Consider the following 12053-nt stretch of genomic DNA (forward strand, 5'->3'; position numbering starts at 1 on the left):
TATCTCTCAGTTGTTTAAATTCCTCTGAGTATACCAGAAGTCACAGAGTAACTTATTAGATACGTAGACTATTTTTTTGTTCCAGTAACAAATAAACTCTGCAATCTCAGTGCTTAGCACGCAAAGTTTTGTTTTCCACTGGTTCTAGTGTAGTTGCTAAGTCGTGTCTGACTCTTTTGTGACCCCCACGGGCTGTAGTCTGCCAGGCTCCTCTGTCCATGGGAGTCTCCAGGCAGGAACACTGGAGTGGGTTGCCGTGCCCTCCTCCAGGGGAGCTTCCCAATCCAGGATGGAGCCCGTGTCTCCTGCTTTGGCAGGTGGGTTCTCTGCCCCGAGCCACCGGGGAAGCCCCTTCCCACGCACACTGAGTCTCACGCAGCCGGGTGGCTCCCCAGGGCTACTCTTTCCACACACTCATCCAGCCCGCCCTGCGGGCAGCTCCACCATCTCCACGTGGCCCCGCCACGGTGGGACCCACGGGGCGGGGGGAGCGTGAAGGTGACCTGCCAGCTCTTAAACACGCGGCCTGAAGCGATCGCCCCTTCCTCTCACTTTTCCCTGGGTAGAGCGAGGCAGTCCCCAGATTGCAGAAGGTCTGGAAATGCCTTCCCATACCGAGAGCAAGTGGACTTTCTGTCACTCGGCGATCGATCACTGAAGATTACTTATAATAAAGTGTCAGCTGACAGTGCCTTTGGGTTCTGCCTCATTTTGTAGACAGCAGGGAATTGAAAACACCTGATTTATAAAAGGATTTACTTCCCAGCTATTAGAGTACTTCACTGTCTCAGTTCTGACACTGACACTTTGAATTACCCCTTTGTTTGGCACCTGGAGTTTGTTCCCTCAGATGACGCCTGTACCAAAGATTCAGGAAGAGTGGGACGCACGCCCATAGGAGAGGGACAATGGTGAGAAGAGTCCCCCGACACCTGGGGCATCCTTAGGACGATCTGGTTTTTATTTTTAACTTTTAATTACTATCATCGGCCATGCTGTGGCTTGTGGGATCTTAGTTCCCCAACCAAGGTTCGAATCTGGACCCAGGCGGTGTGAAAACCAAGTCGTAACCACCGGACTACCAGAGAATCAATCCCCAGGATGATCTGATCTTTACAAAGGGGATGAGGAAGCAGTTGCCCTGAGAATTACACAAGACTGCTCACCCTCTTGAAGTCTCTGTGCACCCTGGGGGCATCGTAGCCCATGTGAGGAGCACTGCTTTGGGAGAGTGGAGATGTCGGGCACCCCAAATGTGCTTGAAAGCTGAGGGCAAATTGCAACTCATGCTTGAACCCAACACCCCAGGATTTACCAAGGACGACATTAGACTGAAATAAGTCACGGAGGGGGACGGAAGACCGTTTGGGATGATCAGAGACGAGGATCCGACAGAAAACGAGTAGATGACAAAAAACAACCCAGCGTTGTCTTGCACACATGGGGAGAGAATCAGGGCCTCGTTATTTTTAGTCACTTTGACCTTTATTTCTCAAGTCTGGTTGAGAATCCCCAGCTGTACACTTATTCCAAACCTCATCCACCACCATGGACACACACTACAACTGGCATTTTCACTTGTGTTTTTGAACTGGAAACGTGAGAAAAGAAGTAATCGTCAAAGCTATCATGCAGATGGGGGTCTACCAGTGGGATGACCCACCACACCCTGCCTGCAAGCTGGCAGATCTAAAAGCTCTCGTTTTCAAGGCGGACAGGATGCCTCCATATATCTGTTTGCTTCCGGAACTTTCCAACGGGCTGTGGTTTCACCTTAGCCTGGTAGGTGGGTTTATGTATTTGTGATTTTAACTAAACTAACTGACAGGGTAGACAACTGGATACAGAGTACACCTGGGGGGGAGTCACAGACCTGAGTTACAAGTCTGGCGCAAAGGAGCCACAGAAACACAAATGGGAACACTCACACGGGTGCTCATCATCAGCCACGTTTCTGTAATCAGATGTCGAAGAGCCTGTCCAGAGAGCTGAACATTATCAGGAGGACCAAGCAAGATATGGGTTTCCATTCGCCAAGTGTATATTGTGTCCTGAGACATGAACTTAAGATGGAATGAAGCCGTCATGATTCACAGGATACTGAAGACACTGTCGTCTTCACCCTTCTGTATTTCACCTTCTGGTGTGAAACACGCTCATACGTCAGCACAGCCTCGGTGTATACACATCAGGCTGCCGTCCATGGGGTCACTGAGAGTCAGACACAACTGAAGTGACTTAGCACGCACAAGCTCAACGATTAAGTTCTACTGTGAAGGACACTTCCTGTTTTTATGTTTCTGGACTTTCTGGCGGTGAGGTACCATGTAACCTATAAAGTCATAGCTGGATCTGAAATTGGTCATTTATAATAAGACACTACCTCCAGATTGCTTTCTAAAAACATTTCAAATTGTTCCTATCACTTTGGGCATCCAGCCCATGTCAAAGAACAAGTGAAAGGCATATACTCAAAGGCCCCCTCTCTCGCTGTGATGTTAGAGGCGCGAAGAAAGTAAGACAGAATTTTATCCGGGCACACGAAAGCCATGCTGTAGAGGGCAGGCCTCTTGGACGAACGTTCGCAGACATTATTCTCAGGAATTCACTTTCAACTACTAACCGTATATGAGGTCTGCAGTTAAATTAGCATTATAGAGGACAAAAGAATGTTAAGTGGTCTTCAGAATTAAAAGCAAGGGTTTGCCAGCCTCAAGGAGGATCAGTTGAAACGATATTCTATCTGCAAACGTTGTTTGAAGAGGCGACATTAAAATGAGAGAGGTGAAAAAAGCGGGGAAGGAGAGAGGCAGTTATTTCTTTTCTAATCTAAGCTTCATCCTCAGCAGAGAGTCTCATTATGCTGGACATTCTGAAGACTAGGTCAGAGCTGATGATGTGTAAGGCACGTATGGTGGCGTTTAAACAATAATTGGTTAATCACTGTGCAGAACTCGTCTCATCTCCTAAACTCTGTCTTTCCTTTTTTCAAAAAAGAAACTTCATTCACAGATTAATTCAGTTTGGAAGATCTGATCCACACGAGTTAACTCAATGTAAAATCTTCAGAGGGAAAACCAAGCGCAGGTTGACAGGTGTATGAAGCTTGCCTGGGTTTGACCCCAGAGTGGAAACGCATCCTCTCAGGCGAACACAGCCCATTCTTTTCCTGGCATGAACCTGAGCTGCAGGAGTCGGCCATGAAAAATTCATGCAGGGTGCTTCAGCGGTCCACCTACATCCTTAACATCTGCTGGCTTCACGTCACATGAAAACTTCAAAGTGAATCCACCCCATGATTGCGGCAGGCTTTCCCTGGGAGCAGGGGTGAACAGCCCAGAGACGTCCTCCCCTTCCCGGCAGGCAGGAAACGCCTGGCAGGACGCGGTGACTTACCCTCTTAGCCACGTAAAGGGGGAGGGCGGGGAGCAGCGGGGGTACCATGGCGGGGCTGCACGGCCCTTCGGATTGTTGTGCTGCCTCAAAATTTTATTTTTAATCTCCACCTTTTTGCTTCCCATAAGCGTCCAGTGTAGCCAAAATATTCAGCCACTGAGAAGGTGGTGAGGCTACTCTGAAGCGCGCAGCTGTGCGGGGAAACACATCGTCTCCTCCTGCCAGCTGGGTGACAGGGTCCCGCTCACGTGGGTGGGTCCAGGCAAGGCCAGCCCGGGAGCAGCTCCAGCTGGATGCCAGGCTGTCCCGGCAACAGGAGCAGTTCAGTACGACGACTGCAGACAAGAGGTGGGCCGCGTGGCTCTCTCCCCTTTTAAGTTAATTACAGTGCAAGCCAGCAGGAATTTAATTGCCAGTGGCCCACCACCTTGATCACATTCGCTACAGAGAGGTTCCCTACTTCATTCTCCTGATGCCGAGGGAAAATCTATCACCGTTAAACGATAATTGGCTGTAATATCTTTAGATTCTTCAGAAATGCTGGCTGGCAAGTTTCTAAAATTTTTCATCAATCTTGTTTGGTGTTTTTAAGAGGCCTACATCAGAGAAAAAAAGACGTCTAGGTCTGAAGAACACACTGCATCTTACTATCTGCGTGAACAGGTCTCAAGAGTGTTCCATAATAAATTTATGGAGTTTATTTTTACTATAATTTAAATTTTATTCATTATTTATTTATAATTCCATAATAAATCCAGTGGAGGTGAGGCACCCTCCGTATTTCACATGGTGCTGGCAGGGGAGTCCCAAACAACAGTGCCCCCCATCCCCACAGTGTTCCCCACAGTCCAGAGAGGAGAAAAATTTAAACAGTCACTTCCGGGGACTTCCCTGGCAGTCCACTGGAGGGCCAGTGGTTAGGACTCTATGCTTCCACTGCAGAGTGTGTGGGTTCCATCTCTGGTCAGGAAACTAAGATCCCACAAGCTGCAGAGCAAGGTCCAAAATTTTAAAACAGGAATAAATAACAGTACAAATAAATAAACAAGCAATTCTGGGGTTTTCTGCAGATTTATCAAGACTTCTGATCTTTAGAGGTTTTCCAAATAGAACTCCAGTGAGAAAATGTATGATTGGGTGGTGTTTAACTTTTAGGGAAATCTAATACGTCAACAGGCCAGTTCACTCAAGAATTAAAACAAGGTTGTCTCCTCAATCTCCTTACTTGTCACATTCTATCTGGTCCCCATAAAGAACAAAGAATACAAAAGTGGACAGAATGCAGATCTTCTCCTAAGATTTAAAATAAGTCTGTCCATATCATCACTTCCTTATATCTCACCTTCTACACATTTTACCTGGTGCCAACAAAAAGATAAAAATACACACGGAAACAAAATGCAAGGCAGTTAATTATAATATTTATGAGCTGCTTCTAAAATGCTTCTTGGTTAGACACTGAAATTATTAAAAAATTTACATATTCCAATTATCTAAGGCATGGTACTGTGTTAGTACGGCAACCTGCAAATCCACTGTATTGGCTTCATTTTCTGGCTCTTTAGGAAACTACTAGGTGTGGACTGTTTCATAACTTTGTGATGTTAGCATCAAGTTAACCAGAGTATTTGTGCAATTTCCCCTCCTCTAATAGACTAAGGTCAATTTTTTTGTTTCTGACTCAGAATTCTACTAAGCTGACCTATTATTAGCTTAGTACGCACATTACAATTGAGTGCTGAATCAGATTTGCTAAACAGAATAAATGGTTCTAATGATATAAGTTGGAAATGACTAAAGTTATCACAGTCTATTTAATAACACAGTTTCCATCTTTTATTGTTAGTATTGAAAAGTCTTCATAAATCACATTCTTTTACTGCTGTGATTCTTGCTTCATGGGGTCCTTTAAACAGCAGAGCAACCTGCACTGGACGTTGTGAGCCCAACATCGAATCAATGGACGAGCTCTCCACAGCCCCGAGAGGCCCCACTGAAGGCCAGACCTGCACCCTCTGTGGTTGGAGCTGCGGACTCAGTTCCCAGGAATCACGGTGCCGAGGACAGGGCGGTGGCCACCTGGGACCACTTGCCGGGCACGTGCGGGGCAGGTGAGGGCACGCTCGGTTAGTGCCCGCTGCCTCCTGACCCCAGAGCTGGCTACACTCTCCCAGGAACTGTGCTGGGCCTAAAGCAACTGCATGGTTGGGGACCAGGAGAGGCAGATGCTGTGGTCGACCTCACCTATGAAACAAAACCACCAAAGGGGAAAGCCATTCCTCCAAAGAGCTTTCTAAAGAGATGAAATCCACCACCATACAGTCAAACCGACCTCACTCCGTTCGGACATGATCACAATATTCGGAAATTTTCCACGATCACCTCTCAACCGTGTTTTCTCAACAGCACAGTCCCTGCCTTTCCGACCATGAAGCTCCTCGCTGCAGACGTCAGCGGCACTTCTGAGACTTACCTTTCATCTCGTTTGGCTCCGAGTTCTCGCTTCTCATCATTCCCTCTTCTCTGGCAATCAGCTCTTGCAAGGACAATTTTTGGAGCCTTCTTTGGAAGGCCAAATATGTGAACTAAGTGGCCTCAAACTAAAACTTCCTTAAATAAACTGAACATTTAACTGTGACGTGTGTGTATTTTCTTCATGATCCATGCTTTTAGTTATTCTTAAGATACACTCCTAATTTTACACAACTTAATATCTACATTTTCTAAAGGTTTTTAAAAATTAAAGTAAAAGAACACAACCTGTGGCCTAATCTCATCCCAAATAAGTTTCACGGATACAACTTATAAGCCCAAAGATGTTCAGTTGTTAAAAAACATACATTAACAGAGTACGAAAGCAAAAAAATTTTTTTCTTTAAGTTCCCCCGAACAAATAAGATCTTGCATTCAGAATTACTGGTCAGATTCACATTTTCTGCCAGTCACTTCAAGGAAAGCAGCTACAGACACTGGATCAACCCTGAACCATAACCACCAGCCAGAGAGGCGAGCCTTGCTGCAAAACGCCGCGAGTCGGCGGCTGTTAACTGCACCCAGCGTTCACTGCCCCCGCCCCCCGTGGCCCCGCGGGCTGCGGCACTCACTGGCTACGCTCAGGTGCACGGGCGGGCTGGTCTTGTTCTCCCCGTTTCTCTCGTTGACCGCCTGCACGTAGTAGGCCCCCGCGTCGCTGGCCGCCGCCGCCAGGATCACCAGCTGGCTCTCCAGTGAGATGGCTCTGTGTCAGGGGAGAGGGAGGGACAGGGTCAAGGCCCACGCACAGAACTTCTTCGCAAAGCCCGTTAAGTCACAGGCCAGCTGTAAATGAGTGTCCACAGCTGGTTTTGTTTGTTTTTTAGTTAAAACGAGATCTGGGAGGACAGAAACGAATCCCCAGGCCAACCTGAGGAGTGAGGTGGAGGCCGAAACCTCCTCAGGTCCAACGATGCACTCGCTCCTGCCGGCCAGGGTCTGGGAGCCCCGGTCGCCACCTCCCTACCAACCCCGGTTGTGGGAAGACAGCCTTTGGAACATACACACCCAGGGCTTGTCACACTTAGAGGTTCCTCAGGGAATTCGTGACGAGACGGGTTAGAAGAAACTCTGGAGGAGCTGCCTCTCTCCTTCAGGCAGAGCTATTTGGTCACACTGGACCCCAAACCCTGGACCCGCAGCGACGGGAGCCATTGTGATTCTCCACTCCCAGGGAGCCCCCTTAGATAAGCCACTGTGCCGCTACTTCCAGACCCCCGGGCCGAAGCAGAGTGGCCAGTGGGCCCCGTGCTGACCCCATCAGCTCGGTCTGCCCGTAATCACTAACCTCAGGGCTGCACGCCCTCCTGCGCCTTCTCCCCACGCCCTCAGCTGCAAACAAACATTCTAGGCCATCATCCCCGAGTCCTCATAGATTCCAATCCTACGGTGAAAAGGCACCCCTGGGACACATCTGACCCACACACCTTCTCTTTAGAAATGAGAAAACCAAGGATCAGAGAGGTCAAGTTGTTTGTCCAAGGTAACACAGAGGCATTACTTTGCCAACAAAGGTCTGTCTAGTCAAAGCTATGGTTTTTCCAGTAGTCATGTACAGATGTGAGAGTTGGACCATATAGAAGGCTGAGCCCCGAAGAACTGATACTTTCGAACTGTGGTGATGAAGAAGACTCTTGAGAGTCCCTTGGACTGCAAGGAGATCAAACTAGCCAATCCTAAAGGAAATCAATCCTGAATATTCATTGGAAGGCCTGATGCTGAAGTTGAAGCTCCAATACTTTAGCCACCTGATGTGAAGAGCCAACTCATTGGAAAAGACCCTGATGCTGGGAAAGACTGAAGGCAGGAGAAGAAGGGGACGACAGAGGAGGAGATGGTTAGATGCCATCGCTGATTCAATCGACAAGAGTTTGGGCAAGCTCTGGGAGATGGTGAAGGACAGGGAAGCTTGGAGTACTGCAGTCCATGGGGTCAGAAAGAGTCGGACACTACTGACAGACTGAACAACAATCAAGGTAACGCAGCAAGGCGACGATTCCAGAAGGAGGACTAAGTCTTCTCACATATAGACTGGTGTTCTGCCGACCATACCCCATACACAGGCTCTCACCCTTACTTATTTAGAAGAAGAAGAAGAAAAGCAATAAAGACAAAAATTTCATAAATCTGAGCAACCTTTCATTAGATGGGTATGCTTTGCCCATGTTATTGTTCTGTATCCTTTTTACTGGGGCTTCCCTTGTGGCTCAGAGCTTAAAGCGTTCTTTGTACTAGTTAAGGAGGTTGGGAGGCGGTAAGACCCTGTGTTAAAAAACAAAAAAGCAAAGTAAGTGATTTTTTCCTTGTCTGCTGAAGAGCACTTTCTTCACAGTCTGAGCACTGAAAGTCCTCCAGCCTACGCCCTCATGTTCAAAACACTAGAAAAATCCTGGGCCACTGGAGTGGATTGCATCACCTCCCACAACCGTGTGACTCTATGGTGAACAGTTTTATTTGTTTGCTTTTAATCCTAGATCATCACAGCCCTTCCAGATTCATGTAAACTAAGATCTCTATCCCAGTAACACCAAAAACATGCAAAATAAATAACTTCCCATGAGAAATTTTAACATAATAATCATCTTTTTCTTCCTGCTACCTCCAAAAACCTTTTTCAAAATCTCTTGATTTTCAGACACTTTTTAAGATTATCTTAAGAAGTTACGGCTTATTCAGGGTTCCCATAGGATATATTAGATTTGAGGTCTCTATGATTAACTTACCCCATTTCTCATTTAAGAAAATTTCCCTATTAAGAAGTTTTCAATTTTTAGTCCCATAAAAATATTTCACAAAAGCTTTACTATAATTATTTATAACTCCTTTATAGATTCCTTTATAGAACCATGGAAATTGTTCCATTTTATTTTAGTATATGTTACACTGGCACCTAAAATTAAATACGAATTATTTATTACATACAAAGTTTCACATTTAATAGTACAATTTAAAAACTGAATATATCATAACTTTTTTTTAACATCTGATTTTTGCCATAGTAATTTCAAATATGCCTATTATTCCTCAGAATTATTCTCCAAAATATATCCATTAATTCTCTGTATTATTTATGACATTGTTTCAAGGGTACTGAAAATAAAAAAGTACATAAAGAATAGAAATATTAGAGTTTACATCTATTATAATTTATATCTATAAGCTCATTTTTTCTTCTAGCTTTAAGTTTCTGTAGTAAAGTCAAAACTTGTGAAGAGAAATCTATCTATTGCAAAAAAGAATACCACAAAAATTCCCAAACTTTACCGAACATTAAATTAATAAGGATCAGTTCCCCAGAAGACTTTATCCCTGCCTATTCAACTCTTTCTGAATAGAGCACTTATACAAAAGGAACTGATTTTTAAATGAAAACTAAAATATCTAACAACATTCAACTAATTCACAATTCTGGCGATGGTGTGATGCTTAAGGGAAGAGCACCTTTGAAGACAGTGGGGCGGGTACCAGGTGTGCACGCTTGGTCCTCTTTCCCGGGAGACCCTGAATCTGGGGTGGTGCCCAAGCCTCCGCAGGCAGCCCGTGATGAGGGGTCAAGCCAGCCCCGCTCCCAGCAGCAGGCTTGCCACCCCGGCTTCGCTGAAGACCGTGAGGAGCTGCCAGGGAACCCGAGCTCCGCACAAGGCCAGCGGGAGGACTGTGCAGGGGCCAGTCAGACCCCTGCCTCCCTGGGGGCTGCCGGGGCCGCGCTTCCAACCCCGAGAGGAGGGAGCACGTGAACAAACCAGGAGGAAGGACGGAGCTGTGAGAGCCAGAGGGAGCCAGCCCACAGCCTGAGTGTAATGACGAGCACGCGACCTACGCGATCCTTTAATATGACTCTCACGCGCGTTCGTAAAGCAGTCAGTGACGGCGTGAGGTCACCAGGGGGCTGACGTCCAGCTCTCCTCGCTCCCCGCCCTGGGGGGGGCCACGCCACACAGCCTGGTCTGTGCCGGTCCGTGCTCTCCAGTCGCTCCCTCGAGCGACGGACAGAGGAGACCAGGCTCCGGGCAGCCGGGCTGTGGCATGGACCTGGACGGTCACTGGTCTGGGGTGGCCACACCTAAGTTAGCTCATCAGCTCATGGGCAGGACGTCCACCCCTTGGCTGGGGGTCGGGCTTCTTCTCCCGCTACTAGGTATGAACAAGGAAGCCTGCTGTCCCAGACAGATGTTCACGATGACAGTTTATGGCCGTGACGGGAACAACCTTAGAACGAGGCTGACATGTTGATGGCAGGACAGAGAATGGCCAGCACCCGTGTCCTTGATCTTGAGGCCCTGGTGGGGCCAGTGGACTGTCCTGCAGGCCTCCAATCCCTGGACCTCCCACTTCACGAGGTAATGTACTTCATTCGTGCCTAAACACAGTAAGTCGGGGTTTCTATTACTAGAAGTGAAGTACATTCTGATATAGATTCAGCACATACCATAGCAGAGAAGAGTGAAAAGCTGGCTAAAACTCAACATTCAAAAGACTAAGATCATGGCATCTGGTCCCATCACTTCATGGCAAATAGATGGGGAAACGATGGAAACAGTGACAGACTTTCTTTTCTTGGGCTCCAAAATCACTGCAGGTAGTGAGTGTAGCCATGAAATTAAAAGACACTTGCTCCTTGGAAGAAAAGTTATGACTAACTTAGACAGCACATTAAAGCAGAGGCATTAGTTTGCCAACAAAGGTCCATTCAGTCAAGGCTATGGTTTTTCCAGTGGTCATGTATGGAGGTGAGAGTTGGACCATAAACAAAGCTGAGCACTGAAGAATTGAGGCTTTTGAACTGTGGTGTTGGAGAAGACTCTTGAGAGTCCCTTGGACTGCAAGGAGATCCAACCAGTCAATCCCAAAAGAAACCAACCCTGAATACTCATTGGAAGGACTGATGCTGAAGCTGAAACCCCAATACTTTGGCCACCTGATGTGAAGAGCTGATTCATTGGAAAAGACTCTGATCTTGGGAAAGACTGAAGGCAGGAGGAGAAGGGGACGACAGAGGATAAGATGGTTGGATGGCATCACCAACTCAATGGACATGAGTTTGAGCAAACTCTGGGAGTTGGTGATGGACAGGGAAGCCTGGCGTGCTGCAGTCCACAGGGCCACAAAGAGTCGGACATGACTGAGCAACTGAACTGAACTGAACTGAGGGTGAGAAAAAAAAAAATAACAACTAAAACGTGTATCCTCTGTGCATAGAAAAACAGTCCCATATATCAGCCTACCTATGTGTAGACATGAAATGTTAGCAGTGGCTGTGTTGTGTGTGTGCTGGGCTAAGTTGTGCCTGACTCTCTGCAACCCTATGGATCGCAGCCATCCAAGCTCCTCTGTCCACGGGATTCTCCAGGCATGAATACCGGAGTGGGCTGCCACGCCCTCCTCCAGGGGATCTTCCCGACCCAGAGGTTGAAGCTGTGTTTCCTGTGTCTCCTGCACTGGCAGGCGGGTTCTTTACTACTGAGCCGCCTGGGAAGTCCCTAACGGTCAGTGGCTAGCTCTGAGTAACAAGATTCTAATTTATTTTCTTTCCATTTTTGCTTTCTTAAAATATTTTCCACAGTAAATATCACTTTTGTTATCAAAAGAAAAACATCTCAAGATGAATGCAGGGTATGCTAAGTAATTATGGGTAGCAAAGTTCAATAATTTGCCCATATTATGAACTATATAGCTTCCACTACAATGTAATTCCAAAGTACTAATTTAAAACTTAGATTGATTTTTAACAGGAAAACTACAGTATTAGGCCAGAGATTTTCCTTTCTCTTAACTTTATTAAAATAACTGTATGTATGGTTTGTGTAAAATTCTTCCCTTAGTCTTTCCAACTTAATGCTACACTTCAAAACGACATCTGATGATTCTAATTCCATGGAATAATGCTGCTGCTGTGTTCAGTCCATCAGTCGTATCTGACTCTTTGTGATCCCATGGGCTACAGAACGCCAAACTTCCCTGACCTGCCAATGTAGGAGACACAAGACAATCAGGGTCGATCCCTGGGTAGGAAGAGCCCCTGGAGAAGGAAATGGCAACCCACTCCAGGATTCTTGCCTGGGAAATCCCGTGGACAGAGGAGCCTGGCGGGCTACAGTCCATGGGGTCACGAAAGAGTCAGACGC

At 46.8% G+C, this 12053-nt stretch overlaps 1 protein-coding gene across 1 annotated transcript in view; it reads right to left on the bottom strand.

Moving 5' to 3' along the window:
- Positions 1-12053, bottom strand: part of SDK1 (sidekick cell adhesion molecule 1) — a 722340-nt gene that overhangs the window by 287704 nt on the left and 422583 nt on the right. Inside the window, exon 5 of the mRNA XM_070460504.1 lies at positions 6501-6634. Coding sequence (XP_070316605.1) covers positions 6501-6634 — 134 coding nt within the window. The remainder of the gene's footprint in view (positions 1-6500; positions 6635-12053) is intronic.

The sequence above is a fragment of the Odocoileus virginianus genome, chromosome 33 (genome assembly GCF_023699985.2).
Source record: "Odocoileus virginianus isolate 20LAN1187 ecotype Illinois chromosome 33, Ovbor_1.2, whole genome shotgun sequence".
Classification (NCBI taxonomy): domain Eukaryota; kingdom Metazoa; phylum Chordata; class Mammalia; order Artiodactyla; family Cervidae; genus Odocoileus; species Odocoileus virginianus.